The 18,998-nt window shown below is 35.4% G+C and overlaps 1 protein-coding gene across 1 annotated transcript in view; it reads left to right on the top strand.

Annotated features, from left to right (window-relative positions):
• Positions 1-18,998, top strand: part of LOC137398081 (hemicentin-1-like) — a 150,611-nt gene that overhangs the window by 38,735 nt on the left and 92,878 nt on the right. Inside the window, exons 8-17 of the mRNA XM_068084186.1 lie at positions 971-1,221; positions 2,480-2,622; positions 3,407-3,563; positions 4,488-4,599; positions 5,984-6,116; positions 7,266-7,413; positions 8,719-8,895; positions 10,227-10,428; positions 10,839-11,008; positions 13,577-13,732. Coding sequence (XP_067940287.1) covers positions 971-1,221; positions 2,480-2,622; positions 3,407-3,563; positions 4,488-4,599; positions 5,984-6,116; positions 7,266-7,413; positions 8,719-8,895; positions 10,227-10,428; positions 10,839-11,008; positions 13,577-13,732 — 1,649 coding nt within the window. The remainder of the gene's footprint in view (positions 1-970; positions 1,222-2,479; positions 2,623-3,406; positions 3,564-4,487; positions 4,600-5,983; positions 6,117-7,265; positions 7,414-8,718; positions 8,896-10,226; positions 10,429-10,838; positions 11,009-13,576; positions 13,733-18,998) is intronic.

The raw sequence follows: 18,998 nt of genomic DNA, 5'->3' as shown, positions 1-18,998 counted from the left end.
ACATGTGCACTTGGACCAACCAATAGTATAGCAATCACTCCTACTTCGCAAGTGTGTTCCAGACAACCCGCAAAATGGACACTAAATTTTTTGTAGTAGTAACCATAATTTTAACATTTCAGCAGGCTTAAATTGCTTTCTAGTTTTTTTGCAATTACTATACATGTAGTACATGTACATGCAATATACTTGTATTGTAATATATGTATTGTGGTATAATATATATGCAATATATTTGTTTAGTCCGTTGTATAAACAATACTGAAATAGAACTCAAAAGCAAAACATGCCTGGGATGGTGATCAGCGGTAAAGTCAATGCTAATAATGTTTGAGCCAATCAGCATCAGCATAGCAGAATGATGGAAAGACAACTCTCTGTAAATGAAGGAGGAGGGGAGGTAAAATTCCCTTTAATAGTTGAAAAATGGTCTCGAGCTATTTTATTTCTATTTCTAAAAGACTTCATATTAATAGACTGTGTACTTTGCATTCGTGTCTTAGTTACAAAAATAACGGTGTGCTATTGTACATATTGAAATGAAGGCCATCGTGAACTCGATAGTAGAAGGCATTACCATATTCCTGATTCTGAAGTATTCTTCATTGCTCGGTTCAAAACTGATTAACTGGGTCAGCATGTAAAGTGGGTCAGCATGTAAAGTAGGTCAGCATGTAAGGTAGGTCAGCATGTAAAGTAGGTCAGCATGTAAAGTTTTTAACTGATTTTCTGATCTCATACAAAGTATTCATCACCTCACTTACATTTATTGTAAAAGACAAACATTGAGATTTATACATATGGATTAATCAGGTCAAAGCTGCTTTTGTTATTGCTAAATTGAAATTCAAAACAATTTAATATATAATAATACTGATATAATACAAATATAACAAGGACCTTTTTTATAAACATCTGGGCTGCCGTCTATGGTAGCCCTTGAGTTATATGTTGCTATTCTGGTACACAGGCAAACCGAGTCAGTCATACACACAGTAGAGAACCTGACAGAAGTGAGCGAAGGAAACTATTCCTGTGTGGCTACTAGCGACGCTGGTCGAGGTCAAGGTGTCCTAGTTCTTGACGTCACAGATCCTCCTCCATACATATACCCCACCCTCAATGTGACAGTTGCCCCTGGAGCCAGAGCTATCCTTGACTGTGTTGTTGAAAGCGATATTGAATATGACATACGTTGGTACAGAATGTCCCCTCACAGCGGTAAGCTTGACTAGTTTATCATGATCGTTTTTTAACAAGGGAAAATGTTAAGTCATAATTTTGGTTATCTTTATAGTTTGCTTCTATAAGTTGGAGCAGGTGGACGTCAATGACATCAAATGACATTTGCTCTATGTGTATCATTTCATACTTTTGTTAGTCTAAAATTATGTTTTTACTCACTTGTACTAATTTTTATCAACAAAAAATACTCTTGGTACTAACGGGGTTTACATATGGGTGTCATAATTTTTTTTGTGATTTGCATCTCAGTAATGCGAATTCAATTGCCTGCTAATTGCAAGAAATTTTATTTTGAGAAAAAAATAATAATAATAAAAAATAAAATAAAAATGTTGTTTTATTTTTTTGTAACATTCAGCTCAAATATGGTGTTCTTATTAAAATGAAATTAGAACAGCCAACCGAAGATTAATCAAAATGTAAAAACAGTTTCAGTAGCGGGCAAGCACATTTGTGAATCCCGTCAGCTTTAGACTGTCCAAAACCTCCAGAAATAGGTGTATTGCAACTAATTAGCAATATAAACAAAACACGTATTTACACCAATTGAGTGTTTTGAATTTTTTGTGTTTGTACAAAAACTACGGAAAGTTTTATAAGTTGTGCATATAATTTGTTTTAAAGTTTGTCGTATGAGTACGCATTTTCAAATACTTAATTCATATTTTGGTGGATATTTAGTGTCTATCAGTGAGCCTGGTGATGCTCAGGGTTTTTCTCATTTTCAATTCGATTCTCCGCAGGTAGGTGTGCACAGGAACCAGACGGTGTTTTAAAACAAAATATTTTTAGCGACTTGGCCGAAGACACAGCATAAGCATGTGACGTTTGAATGAATTTGGCCAAAAATGTGAAAATGCATAACGTTAACGCAGATTAACAGGCACACATAATGACAAAGTGAGATTTCAATTTTACATAAATAGAATAAATAAAATATAAATATTTTTTATTTTATTTATATATATATATATATATATATATATATATTGAAAGATGGACGGATCTATGTACATGTGACTTTAAAAATATATTTACTAGAAAATTATAAAAATTTTACAACGAATGTATCAAGTCACTGTCTCATATTAAGAATTTTCTTCATATAAATCAAGGAAATCGTAAGGTTTCTAGTAATTAGTAGATTTTCGAAAGATCAAGTAGAGCAGAACCAGCCATTGCATTCATTATGTTTGTCTTCTAGTTGTATTTTTGCTCTGACCATGTTGAACAGGTCGGTACATCACTCTACCCGCCCTCATGTTTCTACCCAATGGGAGTCTCTCCATTCCGCGTGTTGAAGACAGCAGCGAGGGCTGGTACATCTGTGAAGCAGAGAACATTGGGGGAGCAACTTCTCAGCGAACCTTTCTTAAGGTTTGTTATAATTTTTCTATTTTTTGTAAAATACTTGAATGAAACTCAAATGTTGCTTTTTTATTTTTTTTAACGATGCACTGGCACAAAATTTAGTAGATTTTATCACATAGTATATGTATTTTTTTATCATTTGCGATTGTTTTAGATGTTTGAGGTGATCTGACTGCCAGGATGTGTCAAGATTAAAAATTATAAAATTTGATCTTCGGTTAAAACACTCGAAAGAAAAATGTGTGTCAAAATGACATCACTAGTTAACCGGCTGCCTGTCTTCATCGTAATTGATATCAGCTATTGCGTTCAAGTTGCAGCATTACGCATCTCTATTCTGTTTGGTCTCTTTGCTGAAGTGTAACTATAGACATTGTAATCATACTTTCGTTTAAATCTGAGCATTTCAAGAAAGGATCTCAAACTATTATATCTCTGGACTGAGTCCACAAAGACAAAAATTACATCAAATTGAAACTTGATGTTTTAGCTTTATATCGACATTATTTTCATGTGCATCACCTCTATGGCAAGTTCACCTTGACAGAAAAATCCGAGTGTTTTACTTTACAGATCTCATCAGCCATAAATCTTACTTGTAGGTTGCACAATCCTATATGACACAGTGTCTGCTATAATTTTAGCACAATAGATTACGATGGTCTGTGTTGAGTGACTGTGACATAACATCTTGCTTTCTAAACTACTAGTGGGTTATCACAATGTTACATTTGTTGGTCTATGAACTTGGCATATTTGTACATCTCATAGCATTACATACCATTACCAGGTAGGTGAACCACCAGTAGCCAGAGTGAGGCCGAGAGATATAGACTTCGTAGCTGGGGGAGAGATGAGACTGCGCTGTACTGCCACTGGTTCACAGCCAGTAAGAATTAGCTGGAGGCGCAGAGGGCAGACAACTTTGTTTAATGGCGGCCGGGTTGGTGAGTTATTCAATTGTTAGCTATAACAGAATTAGCGGGGGTTTCAGTTGTTGGTTACCCTAGGACACTCATGTATTCGCCTCATCTAACTTTCGTGTTTTCGCGGAGTCATCCTCTCGCGAAAATTTCATGTGCGAAACTAAACTATTATAACGAACGAGCGAAACGCGAAATTAAATAGCTTTGTTCATTGATAGTCCAAGAAACAAATGGCAGCAAGCGATCAAATTACATTATCGATTTCAGCCACGCCATTCTACCTGCGGTTACAAACTAGTCCCAAATTGAAATTTTTTTCTTATCGGTGAACTGAACCTGAGGAATCTAATTATGTTTGTTCCACTGCATTTATTTTCACATCACTATATTTTAGCACTCATCAGAGCTGCGAAATTAAGTTGCAGTGAAATTTTACTCTGGATGCTACTCATGAAACTAAATACTAGTGAAATATAAGTGTCCTAGGGTATGACAGATTTAGCAGGTGTCTCAGCTGTTGGATATATAAGGCCTTCCAGGTGATTATAGCATATATAGCAGGTGCTTCAGTGACTGATTTAACAGATGCTTCATTTGTTGGCTTTGACAAATCCCACCAGTGTTTCAGTTATTGGATATGGCAGATTTATCAAACTTTTCAGTTGGCTATGGCATACTTAGCAGGTGCTTTAGTTGTTAGCTATGGCAGATTTAGCAGGTGCTTTTGGGGTTGCTAAATAGACTCCTGCTCCAGGTCATAGTTCTGGCTTTTTGTAATGATAAAGTTGGCAAAAGTTACATTGGTTGGTCTAAAATCATCTTAACATTTAGCTCCTTGTCTTTCACGTTTCCTTAATGTTGTTTTTAATATTTGCTATTTATTTAAATTTTTTGCTCTGATTGGAATGGAGTGTTGAGCATTTCTATTGGTTTTATCTATTTCAGAGCTGAAAGAAAATGAGTTGTTATTGAGGGACATGCAGCGGTCTGATGCAGGTGTATATGAGTGTGTCGCTACCAACCTTGCAGGTGTCTCTACTGCTGCCGCTGCTGTCAGGTAAGAACTTGACCAGACTTCCTGTATTCATCAAACGGCAGAAAGACACTGTATTCATCACTCGGAGAAGTAAAATGGTAACTTATTGTATTTTATCTAAATTTATTTGAATTTAACTGTATCTTGATATCAGTGTAAAAAATATGAATTGAAATAAACGTGGTAGAAAATTAAAAATTGGCGGAAAGTCAAGATGTCTTTCTCCTAGCTTTGTTAATGGTCAACCAAAAACTAGCATGAGCTGTCTATTGCTTGTGTTGAAGAGCAAGTCAAGAAACAATACACAACTGCGAATTTCACCGTGTGGGCTGTGCCAAATTTATTTATCTAAATTATCTAGTATTATTAATAATCTGGTCATACTCAGAATTTCTTTCATTTTAAATCAGGTAGCCTGTAATGGTGTTTAGGAGGCTGGTGTTCAGGCTTCAGATGAAGTTTTGAAACCGAATATGGTTTGGTTGCTTGAACTTGATAAAAATTGATCCTATTCCGTTTGTTACAAGACAGTCACAGGTTCCCAACTCTTTTCATATAAACAAATTGCATACATCTAAAACGTATTTTGAAAATATCATTGCTACCTCCTCTTCCACCTAATATCCGTCCTCTTAACAGAGAATGGGATTTTAAACATTTGTAAAATTATTTAATCGGTTTTAATGGCTGTTGCCATTTTTTCTTTTTTTCACTGTTTTATTATTGTTGTTTGGCACAATTTGAAAAAAAAACATTTTTATTTGAAATGAGATTATGGCCAATAAAGTGATATATATCGCAGCTAGACACTTAGAACAAAAAGACGTGCCCAAGAATGACATCAATAGTCATGCATATTGGTAATAAGTGATAAATATATGATCTCATCAGGTACTCCTATGTTTACACAGCATTTAGAGGAAAACAATGAGACAAATTCTAACCAACCTATTTTTACATAATTTAGGACATCTACAGCAATGTATCTGAGGCTATTTTTGAAGTTTTATTTCAACAATCATGAGCAAATAGAAAATAAAATATATGTCAATAGAGATGCCTAACACTGCAGCTTGAATATACTGACCAATGTAATAACAAGAGACACAGGCAGCCACTATCGACGTCATTTTTGGAGGTATTTTTCTTCTGAGCATTTTAACTTCGATTTAATTTGTCGATTTTATTCTTGAAACATCCTGGCAGTCAGATTACCTAAAATAACAAGTACAATCTCAAAGAATATTTATACTTTCTGATAAAAATTTATTGGAATTTGATGTGATCATATCTCTAAGCTCAAAAGTAGACTGCTACAACAAGCAACTTTGTTATTCGTACAGTGTGGTTATTGTCTAAAAGCCTCCATATCAAACACAGTATCAGTGAATGTCTTTATGTACAGGTATATGGAAAAACCTTACATAATGCTGCAGCAGGACTACTTACTAGTAGCCAAGGGAGACTCGGCTGCCCTCGTTTGTCAGGCTACCGGCATACCTGCCCCTGAGATCATCTGGTTTAAGAATGGCAAGGAGGTGAGGCTTTTTGTGTTGCACTTGGCCAGATTTCAGTGGCTTGTAGCTAAAATTCAGAAACATACATGGGTTTTTATGACTTTCACTGATAAATGCGTGTCTTTGCGGCTATGTTTGTATATCTGTGTCTCGCCATGAAGTCATAGAGTAACCTATTTATGTCCCACCATTAAATCATAGAGTGACTCATATAACACAACATAGTCATATGAGTAACTTGATGGCTTAACAGTGACAAACATTATGTTTTTAATTGTTAGGTCATAGAGTGAATCAGATGTCTGTTTTAGATTATAAAATCATAGTGGATAACGTAACACAGACATGTGACACGCTCTCTGAGTTAACAGTGTGATTCATAGTGTTTCTCACAGTTTAGCCATAGAGCTACTCGTATGTCTATTTTTCTAACTATAAGGCAATGGAGTGACCCATATGTATGTACTTCTCCATCAAATCATTCATTTGTAAAAACCTATATAAATTTTTTTATTATTCTTTTTTGTTCCTTTCTCAGTTTTGGGTTTTTTGAAAATCATATGCAAAACATACTCGGTGTTTACCTAACTTAGTTCTTCTTTGTAGTTATTCTAAATTCCAAAATGTCTATTAGTTACTTTACTACCTTTTGGTTCCATGATAAAATGGTGATACAACTTTTACGCCTCTTCTACCTTATCTTGTTTTATGTTTGAACGTTTGTTTCTGCGAAGACTGTTTCATCAATGTACCGTTCTTAATTAATTAAGCTAAAACCTTGAATAAAATATTTCCCACACACTGATATTACAGAACCAGGATTTCAAACTTCATCATCAATTTAAGACTTGATAGGGTGATGTTACATAAGAGCATTCTACCACTGGCAGGTCTGTCATGTCTTCTCATGGCAGTCTCTCTTTGTCTACAATTGTTGCAAGGATACTAAGATCTTTCCAACAATTTATAACAAAGACAGTACGATACCATTGCATGTCTTGCCGTTTTTTGGCAGATTTGTCTCCCTTAGTATTTGAGCCATTTAAGACCAAATGCTCTTTTTCTTATCCTGTGGAGGGATTTGAACCCCTGACCTTCAGTTTAACAATCAAGAACACCAACCACTACACCATTGGGTGAAGGTTGCTATAATGATTTTTTTTTCTGCAGATTAATGAGCGGAATGCATTTGTAAGAGTGACCTCTAGTGGCGAACTGATGCTGCTGGGAGCACAACCAGAAGATGCTGCCGATTATACTTGCTTAGCGCAGAATGCGGCCGGAACTGATCAGGCTGTTATTACGCTCGAAGTGGGCTGTAAGTAACCCCTTCCTTAATTATTGTATTTGTCAGTTTCTACATCAGATCATATTCTTTCTCTGTTGGGGATATCTTAGGTTGATAGGCCTAGATTTGACCTTTACAGAGTTCACATGTGTCTAACAGGTGATCTTCAGCTGTTTCCCGCATAGCTAGAAAGTGCCACAAAATGTGTTTTTGACATCCTAGTTGATAAGAAAATTTATTTTGATAGTTCAGGTAACTAGGTCACTATGACCTTATTAGTGCAACTAGGTCAGCTTATTTGGCTAGTGAACCAGGACCAGTTACTTCATTCATTTTCATCGTCGAACTCCTATGACTGACGAGGGCATAGAAGTTTGACCCCCTTGTTATCAATGAAACTGAAAGGCTCACAACATAATGAGAAACTGACATATTCAAAATAATATGTAAACATAATTCATAACATAGTTAACATAAAAACTGACATATTTAATATATATGAAAACAATATGTTATTGGAAGGCGATGAATCGGAATGAACCAACAATCGGAAGGCGATGAAAGATGTGTCAAATGATACATCAGCTCAGTAGCTGATCACAAATTTATAATTTGTGCTCGTTTTTGGTCAAAAATGCAGTACAGTATATACTAAACCTTGCGATTTTTTGTTATTTGCACTTGCTGCTAAGTTGTGACTAGTTATGAAAGAATTTGACTCAGAGTTTTTGCAATGACAAATACGGTTTCTTCATCTTCATGACTGACTCCTGCACCCCCGTAAACAGCAGCTCACACACCCCTAAGGGGTGGAATCACCTCGAATCAGGTGGCACTGAGCTATGCTTAATCAGTTAGGAACAATAAAATTATATTAGATGAATGGTAAATAACCTTTATAATTCTATTCAGGGTTAAAATAACTACAATTATTTCATGAGGGATAAATGGCATTTATAATTTTATTCAGGGTTGAGAAAATAAAATTATATTATACGGGTGATAAATTTGATTAAAAATTTTATTTATGGGTTCGAAAAACTACAATTATTTCATGAGGGATAAATGACATTTATAATTTTATTCAAGGTTGAAAAAATAAAATTATATTATAGGGGTGATAAATTTGATTAAAAATTTTATTTATGGGTTCGAAAAACTACAATTATTTCATGAAGGATAAATGGCATTTATAATTTTATTCAGATTTTTAAAAAAAAATTATATGAGTGATGAATGACGTTATATTTTCATTGATGAGCTCTTTGAGAAGTAAGTTTTAAGATAAATACCTTATTCTGGTTGCTTCGACATCAATTGTATGTGTTTTGACAGCCATACCTGTCATCAATGATCCACCACGGAGTGCCCAAGTGGATATAGGCAGCGACTTTGTTTTGCCCTGTTCTGCTATTGGCTACCCTCCGCCCTCCATCTCTTGGACTAAGGATGGACAGCAGATAGACGGGCGTAAAATGACGATACACAGCAACAACTCCCTCTCTATTTATAGTACGTACTCTAGTCACCTGTTCTTGGAGTTGTCATTCCCAACATGCGCACAGGAGTCAATCATAGTTTCATCTTAAATCTTCCATTTGTAAAGGCTTGATTTGTTGAAGCAGTTGCATTCATAAGAATTGTGTTTTTGTAAACAACATTCCTTTATTCTCGTTATTGTTTTAATTGTTGTTTCTAGGGTTATCTTCCTCTGCATGTTGACAAAAATATCAACAGCAGATCTGTTCGGAGCTTTAATATTTTTTCTTTGTTTCGCTTTTTTATTAGTTTTTTGGCAATGATTTCATTTTAGACAAGTTTTTTCCAAGTGATGCCGTAAAAATTCATGAAAAAGGATTTTATCATTACTTAATTGGCAATAATTTCAAGCAGAAGTTTTTACCAAATTATGCTATACAAAAGCATTTCTTATAACTCTATTTGCAATAATTTTATTTTAAACAGAAATATTTTTTGAATCATACCATAGAAAATGATAAAAAAAGTCTTTTTTTATTACTTTATTAGCAATAATTTCATTTCAAGCCAACTTTTTTCAAATTATGCTATGCAAGAATTATGAAAAGGGAAACACTCAATCGAATCAAATAAATGGTTTGACATATAGTGTTTAAAATACCTTTCTTTGTTAAGAAAACAGATATTAGGTGGAGCGTTGGGAAGAAAGCTAGTGATAATATTTTCAAAGCAATTGTTGGATGCACGCAGTTCGTTCAGATCACGTAAGTTGAAATGAGTTAAAAACCTGTAACTGTCATGTAAAAAATGAGGACACAAACCATGAAAGATCTTGAACCCTATAATAATTATTTTCAAAGCAATTGTTAGATGCACGCAGTTCGTTCAGATCACGTAAGTTGAAATGAGTTGAAAACCTGTAACTGTCATGTAAAAAATGAGGACACAAACCATGAAAGATCTTGAACCCTATAATAAACACAAAATAAATATTTAGCGCGGGCAGAGTGAGAAAATGCAAAGATTTGAAAAAATAGTTCATTGGGATAAGATATTTGTTGTTCAAAACCATGACTTGAGTTTATGAGGACATAACTATGTAATGATATTCTTGTGCATTGCTTTTCAGGGTTACCAAATATACTAGCCTAAATTCTATAATTAGATTTCAGTGTAATTATCTTTCAAATTTGTTCTCCTGAGTATTTGACTGATGGAGCCATTGTTAAAAGCTTTGTAATGTCACTAATAAGCTTGGACAGATGCCAATCACTTTCTAAATGCCTTTTAAATGACCCGAGTGACAGTTTAGGTATGGGTTTAGGAAATATAAGATCTTGTAAATGTAGACTGTATTCTAACAGGTATAGGAAAGGATGATGAAGGGACGTATATTTGCTCAGCCACCAACCAGTTTGGCTCCCATGATGCGACGGCTTCGATTGTTGTTACCGGAATTGTTTCTCCTGTGATTGCATTCATGAGCCCACTAGTGGAGTTAAAGCAAGGGGAGACTTTCTTCCTCAAGTGTATGGTCATAGTGGGAAATCCCGAGCCTACTATCGAGTGAGTATAGGAATTTCATTAGAAATTCCAAACTAATTCTAGCTTGGAAATCCCAAACTTACCGCATGATTAAGCAGTTCTCTTGTTTTTAGAAGATGCATATAAACTAGCCTTCCATTATGAAATTGTCTTTTGTCAAATACATTTTTTGTTTCTGCATGGTAGTTGTGCTGCAGAAGGTACCCAATGATTTATCACAAAATTTATAAAAAATATTATGTTAATGAATTTGATCACTAATAAAATGGTCTAAAAGTGTGGTTGTTAATTGGTTTAATAAATACGTAATTGACCAATTAGCCAAGCCTTAACAGAGTCATGCGTAGTTTATAATTTTTGTAAAAGCATCTCAAATAACTGTGAACAGCTGATAGATTTAGCTGATTACCACACGTATAATTAACTGCCAGGTGGTTCAAGAATGGTGAAGCTGTCTCGTCGGTTCCTGGAAAAACAATAATCTCACGAGAAGGCACACTGACTGTCACAGATGTGCGAGTTGCAGATGAGGGGGAGTACATGTGCAGGGCGAGCAATATCGGTGGTACAGCCATGATGCACACGGTACTTGATGTCAGGGGTCAGTAACAGTAATATCTACAGTTGGTCTCATTGCATCTGACATATGCACTGTGTTATACAGCATAAGTGACTTCTGCACTGGCATTCTTGGGTGGCAAAATACTGCATTGACATTATGTGACAGGTAATAATTGTTGGCAGGACATGGCACTAACACCATAAAAAAAGTGATTCTTCTACTAGCGTAACAAGTATTTCTTCTACTGCAACTTTGCATATCGAGATGCGCTATTGACACTGCCTTATATGGCAAACGACTCTTGCACTGACCCTTGTGTGTGACAGAATACTTCATAAATGCTATATGACCAGGAAACTGTTTTATTGGGATCTTTGTGTGGTAGCATGTGGCACTGACACTATATAACAAGTGATTCTTTTATTAGCGTCTTTGTGTGTCACAATGTGGTATTGACATTACTTGTATATGACAAGTGACTTTTTCACTGGTATTTTTGTGTGGCTGAATACTGCATTGACTATATATGACAGGTAATCGTTCTACTGGGATCTTTGTGTGGTAGAATGTAGTGCTGACACTACATAGCAAGTGACTGTTCTATTGGCTCCATTGGCATCTTCAGCCGGTATGAAAAAGTATTTACAGCATGTGGCTGAATGAATTTTAGTGAAATAATGGAATATTGTTTTTAGTGCCACCTGTCATAGAAGGATCAGAAGAAATTGAGAGAGTGTATACACTACAAGGAACAGCCGTGAACTTGTCATGTGAATACTCTGGTGATCCTGAACCTGAGGTTATGTGGACGAAGAACGGTAGGCTATTTCTCTCGAGCATTCATAGAAACAGATAGAGTTACTCCAACTAATTTCATCAGTTCGAGCTAGGCCTCTGCTTGTCTAACAAGAGATTTCAATTGTTAACTTCTGTCCAGCAGGTTCAGACAAAAGACTTGGTTTATTATTTGCTAAGCCTTTTCATGCCACATATGGCTCAAAATTCAGATTCGTCTACCCAATGCTCCAAATGAGCTATACATGTAGTCGTATCTAGGTGAACACGCCTAAACCAATAAAGTTATCTACTATCCACTCTCAGTTTAAATTCAATATTTATTAAATCACAATTAAGGAGCTCTGAACCTCTATCTCCGTTTGAAATTGACAATTCATTCAACTTTCTGTCGATTAAAAAATCATTTTTTAAAGGTTTTAGTACACACTTGCAATAAAAAAATTTATAATGCAGCATTCTTTATACAAACTACCGGAACTTAGTTTCATGAGGCTTGAGAAGTTTCTCTCATGTAAAATGAAATTTTTAGGCTAGATAAACCTTTACCAGCTTTTAATAGCTAAGGAAAAAAACTCTGTTTATATGTCGATTGTTTGATTTTTAATGAAATTTATTTTCACTAAATCAAGGAACAGTTTCAAAGTTATTTATTCGCATTGAGTATATAACTCGAGATTTTTCACCATTTCTACCTTGCATTTTCATGAGTGAAAAGCCTAATTTCGTTGATATAAATAGCATTTGTAGGCGTTTGTAGTCTTTCATTACTAAGGATAATGATGCTTTCATCGCTTGGTTCGAATTAAAATTTTTCTCTGAAGAACATAAGATAGTTAATGTGTTATAAATTTGTATAGAGCAAATGGCTAGAGATTCATCAGGTTAATTTCTTGACATTTCCTAGGCTAATCATATGAAGGGACTAACTGATGTTCACTAAAAGCCATTTATATACCGCTACATGCTTTTTCTCAATATTAAATTTGCTCATAGTGGATGTGATAACAATGCAGCCTTAAGTAAACACTTGTTTGTAATGACATTGAATCACAATTTACTTTATTATTATTATTAAGTTGAGATTCACTTGCAGGTGTTTTTGATAATTGTTTTCTAGAGCGACAGCCATTTTTAATCAATTTGTTGTTTCCGTGAATTGGAGGTTTAACAGATTTATGAATATGTTAGAAAACTACAACATAACTTTAAGTGGTTTGAAACTGTTATTTATTTGATAATCGATAAAACAGACCGATGCTACCTGAAGCCTTAATAGCCACATTAATGTCGTACTAAAACAGAAGTTGTGATCGACTATCTACTATCGAAACGATTAACTTTTTTAGAAATTTTTTAGAAAAAATGAATTTTTTAGAAATGCTTAGAAAAATCATTTCTAAAGGTTTCACTACATTCGACGACCATCAGTGTCAAAGTTCAACATGTTGAAAGTCTATTGCATCGTCGCCAGCAACGATTGCGTTGGTCGCTCATCACAAGATGATGTCATAGCAGCCCATCGTCGCGGTCAATTGCACAGCTAATCGTCGATTTGAGCGATAGTGTGCACGAGCTGTAAAGATGAGCTCGAATCCCATATAAAGAAATATTTTTTCCCTTAGCCACGGTTTCGGACAGACATGGCTCTTATTATAGTGAATATTGGCTAGAATTCAAGGCTAAGAAAGTTAACTCACCTATGAAAAGAATTTTTAAAACTTCAGCAAAGATACTTGGAGCAAAGTTGTGAACCTTTTAGAGGTCCAAAGTAACTACTGACCTTGACCTGGTGTTGGTTCATGATTACAGGTAATCCCATATCACTAACGGATCAGCACTACTTTATAAATGAGAATAACGGACTCGAGATATTTGTTACTAACACCGATGACACGGCTGAATATGCTTGCACTGCGAGGAATCCGGTGGGTGATGATACCAAAACCTACCTGCTTACGATTAGAGGTGAGTGCACTCCATATTGCAAGTTGACAACATTTCTTTGGATACTGTTTTGCAACACTAAAGTAAACCAAAAATAACCGGAGGTTAACCGCATGTAGGTTAACCGCATGTAGGTTAACATTAACCGAATGCAGCCAGTATGTTTGTATTTACACTTGCTAGAAGTTAGAATAAATTAAATAAAGAGAATATTATATGTATAAATTTATTCAAATATCTATATCTATATTTCTCAAAGTCCGTCTGTCATCCTTTGGTATGTCCAGCTATAGCTATTATTGGACAATGCTGACGCAATGTCATGGCGTACCTTCATTAGAAGCCTAGTGCTTATTAGCAAGCTTACTAGAATTTTCCATTGGCAATGTGCCAGGCTAATAGCAAGTGGTAGGCAACTTTCATCACTTCTCATTGTTTATAAGCTGATTTTTAATACCATTTTCCATTGGCAATGTGCCAAGCTAATAACAAATGGTAGGCAACTCTCATCACTTGTCATTGATTATAAGCTGATTTTTAATACCCAGGCAACACCGGGAGGCACTGCTTGTATATTTATATACGCTCATGCTACAGACAGTGTCGTTTTGGCTATTGAAGCCTCAATTAGTACGGCTCAGTGCGCTAAAAAAATATATGTGTGTCGTTTAAAAAACACCAAGTTAAAAGATATAACTCTAAACCCTAAAAGTTGAGTGTATTAAAATTAGACGATTTCTGCATAAAATTTCTTGCCACAGATACAACATTATGTCACGCTGCGACAGATGTACATATATTTATATAAATATATATGTATATAAATATATACTCTTGCTGCAGACAGTACTGTTTACAGTATGTATATATATAATATATATACACACAAATATACTAGCTGAATGCCTGATGTAGCACAGGTAATAAAATACCCAAATTACCCAATTAATTTGAGTAACTTACCAGGAAAGCTAGATCTTTACGAAAATCTTTACTCAAACAATACCCACGTTTTGGGCTGGCTTAACAATCGTTATGCGTAGTGGTTAACTGTGCTAGTTATTACCCCAAGCAAGCGCTTCAAGCGTGAGTATCTTAACCAATGTAATGACTATTTGCCCAATGAATCCATTGTATTCTGTGCAGTTTAATGTTCAAGTTTGCCGCCTCTGGATCTGGAAGTCCTGAGATCAAATCCAGTGTTATGCGCATTTTTATTGCTATATTTTAATTGCTATAGCTGGACACAGGTTTAAATAAACAGACAAAAAGTCAAAACGACAAACACAGATTTATATATGGAGACTAGAATAAATAATAATTTACTGAGCAGAATTTGTCACAGACCTGTAGGGTAGTTTTTTACCTAAACAGCTGTTTTACTAAACAGCTGTTTTACTCTTGTTGCTGCATTACTTTTTAAATGCTTAGTTGAAGTGCCTGCTAGATACTGGAGATGACAAGCGAATGTTCCTAAGCTTTGCAGGGAGTTTATAAATAATACACGTTTTAGCCTATCAAACTTTTTCACATAGTTTTTTTTACGTTTTGGTTCCACTTTTACACTTTCTTACAGTCAAGCCCGTGATTGTGCGAGGAGATGGGAATAATGAAGAAGTGGTGAAAGTAGGGGACCAGTTGATCATACCATGCGAGGTGACGGCCTACCCACCCCCAACCATAATCTGGACCCACAATGGCAGAGTTGTAGAGATAGTAAAACCTGGTTACATGCAGCTGGACTCTGGTGCATACAAGTGAGTGTTGCTCTGTTTACTAGCAGCAGATTGTTAGCCACATGTACACCATAGCTGACTTTGATATGTACACCATCACTGACTTTGATATGTACACCATCGCTGACTTTGATATGTACACCATCACTGACTTTGATATGTACACCATCACTGACTTTGATATGTACACCATAGCTGACTTTGATATGTACACCATTACCGACTTTGATATGTACACCATCACTGACTTTGATATGTACACCATAGCTGACTTTGATATGTACACCATCACTGACTTTGATATGTACACCATCGCTGACTTTGATATGTACACCTTCACTGACTTTGATATGTACACCATCGCTGACTTTGATATGTACACCATCACTGACTTTGATATGTACACCATCACTGACTTTGATATGTACACCATAGCTGACTTTGATATGTACACCATCACTGACTTTGATATGTACACCATCACTGACTTTGATATGTACACCATAGCTGGCTTTGATATGTACACCATCACTGACTTTGATATGTACACCATAGCTGACTTTGATATGTACACCATCGCTGACTTTGATATGTACACCATCGCTGACTTTGATATGTACACCTTCACTGACTTTGATATGTACACCATCGCTGACTTTGATATGTACACCATCACTGACTTTGATATGTACACCATAGCTGACTTTGATATGTACACCATAGCTGACTTTGATATGTACACCATCACTGACTTTAATATGTACACCATCACTGACTTTGATATGTACACCATAGCTGGCTTTGATATGTACACCATCACTGACTTTGATATGTACACCATAGCTGGCTTTGATATGTACACCATCACTGACTTTGATATGTACACCATCACTGACTTTGATATGTACACCTTCGCTGACTTTGATATGTACACCATCGCTGACTTTGATATGTACACCACCACTGACTTTGATATGTACACCATCGCTGACTTTGATATGTACACCATCACTGACTTTGATATGTCCACCATCGTTGACTTTGATATGTATACCATCACTGACTTTGATATGTACACCATAGCTGACTTTGATATGTACACCATCACTGACTTTAATATGTACACCATCACTGACTTTGATATGTACACCATAGCTGGCTTTGATATGTACACCATCACTGACTTTGATATGTACACCATAGCTGGCTTTGATATGTACACCATCACTGACTTTGATATGTACACCATCACTGACTTTGATATGTACACCTTCGCTGACTTTGATATGTACACCATCGCTGACTTTGATATGTACACCACCACTGACTTTGATATGTACACCATCACTGACTTTGATATGTCCACCATCGTTGACTTTGATATGTATACCATCACTGACTTTGATATGTACACCATCACTGACTTTGATATGTACACCATCGTTGACTTTGATATGTACACCATCACTGACTTTGATATGTACACCATCGCTGACTTTGATATGTACACCATCGTTGACTTTGATATGTACACCATCGCTGACTTTGATATGTACACCATCACTGACTTTGATATGTACACCATCGCTGACGTTGATGATGATTAAAGGTTTTATTCTGTGGAGAGCAGAACATGATGGGAGCTTTCTCCTTTTTTAAGTGTCTTATATTTGTCATTTACAATTATTATCGCTATTTATTTATTATAGCGCTGTAGTCACTGTATACATAATATTTTATAGTAATGTTAACCCTATACTCAAAACTTAATTTTTGTTTGTTATTGCTGTAGTTACCGTATACATGTTATTTTATAAAAATGGTAACACTATATTCAAAAATGAGTCAAGTGCGTTCTCAAGCAAATTTGTCATTTTGCCAGCAATGATCATAGACAAAGGATGATAGAGTGAAACAACTTTAGATCATACATTTTGCTTTTTTATAATAATCATTATTATCCGAACTGTCAGATTTCCGACTAGCTCACCAAGTTTTCTCTTGATGAAGTCAGACTCTGCAGAGGTTTTTTCAGGAGACAGAATATTTTACCTGGTTATCTAACTTTATGGGTTAACTAGCCCTATGTTTAATTACCTTTATGGGTTGAGTAACTCTATGGGTTAACCAACTCTATGGGTTTACCAGCTCTATGGGTTGAGTAACTCTATGGATTAACCAACTCTATGGCCACAGATGTACATGTCTATCTATTACAGGATTAATAAAGTCATTAGTGGAGACAGTGGAATCTGGATGTGTATCGCTAGCAATGTCGTGGGAAATACAACTAAATCTGTTCAGGTCAAGGTTAATGGTAAGCTTTCATATTCAAGTATTTCATAAAACAAGATCAAATCAGCATATTGACAATATTTTTTGGGATAACATTTATTTGTTACACAATAAGTGTGAAAAACCTGTCAATAAAGTCAATTCAATAAAAACCTGAGGTTAGCCATGCATTAACTGAATGTTGCCAGTCTGTTTACCATTTCTGCTTGCTAGAAATTTGATTAGGGATGAATTACTGTCAAAGATGAACGTGCACAACATTTTAGTAGATTCAGTAAATGTTATCAGAAAATATCAACATTTTTTGAGCACTTGGGATTGTTTTTAATGTTTGAGATGATCTGACTGCCAGGATGTTTCAAAATTAAAATCGACAAAACTTGATCACGGTTACAACGCTCAGATAAAACGAAAATGCGATTACGATGTCTATAGTTGCAAGGAGACTGACATAATAGAGACGTGTAAACATGTGCGATTACGATGTCTAAAGTTGCAAAGAGACTGACATAATAGAGACGTGTAACACTTCAAATTTAATGCGATGCCGATATCAACTATAGCAACGATAAAAGCTAGTGACATCATTTCGCACATATTTTTCTTTTGTGCATTTTAACAGCGGGTAAAGTTTTGCCGATTTTAATCTTGAAACATCCTGGCAGTCAGCTCACCTCGAACATCAAAGTCAAACGCAAGCGATAAAAATAACGATACAGTTTGATAAAATATACTGAAATTTTGTGTAAGTTCATTTTTAAGAACTTGTCATCAATTTTATCATTATTTACTGGAATAGAAAAGTACTTTACCAGACAAAATCTTTGATCATGTTGCTGCATTCAAACGTGTTGCTGCATTGGTATATTGATAAGTTTTGGTAGAATCTTTAACTTCTGATCGTCGCAGTTTGTTCTGTGAGCATCACAAATTAAAGTTATCATAATTACTGTTAAAGTTATTGTTACTGTTATATATGGAGACTTCTTTAGTCTCCATAAATCTGAATATGTCTGGGATTTCTCATGTTTATGTCTAACTACAAGGATGAACAACTCCAATAATGACAACTTGTAGTCTGAATTGTTGTAAGAAGTATGTATTAGCAGCAGGATGTCACAGACTGACTCCTTGTCAGCATACTAGCAGCTTATAAATATGCTGGGTGTGGGTGAGGTTCTTGTAGATGCTGGTTTATGTCTTGTTTTAACTTGATCAGCCAACATGTTATAATGAAGAAGCTGTTACACAAGTGA

This window comes from Watersipora subatra, chromosome 6, assembly GCF_963576615.1.
Source record: "Watersipora subatra chromosome 6, tzWatSuba1.1, whole genome shotgun sequence".
NCBI lineage: Eukaryota > Metazoa > Bryozoa > Gymnolaemata > Cheilostomatida > Watersiporidae > Watersipora > Watersipora subatra.
The sequence above is the reverse complement of the archived record's forward strand: the minus strand, read 5'-3'. Positions and strand labels throughout refer to the sequence as shown.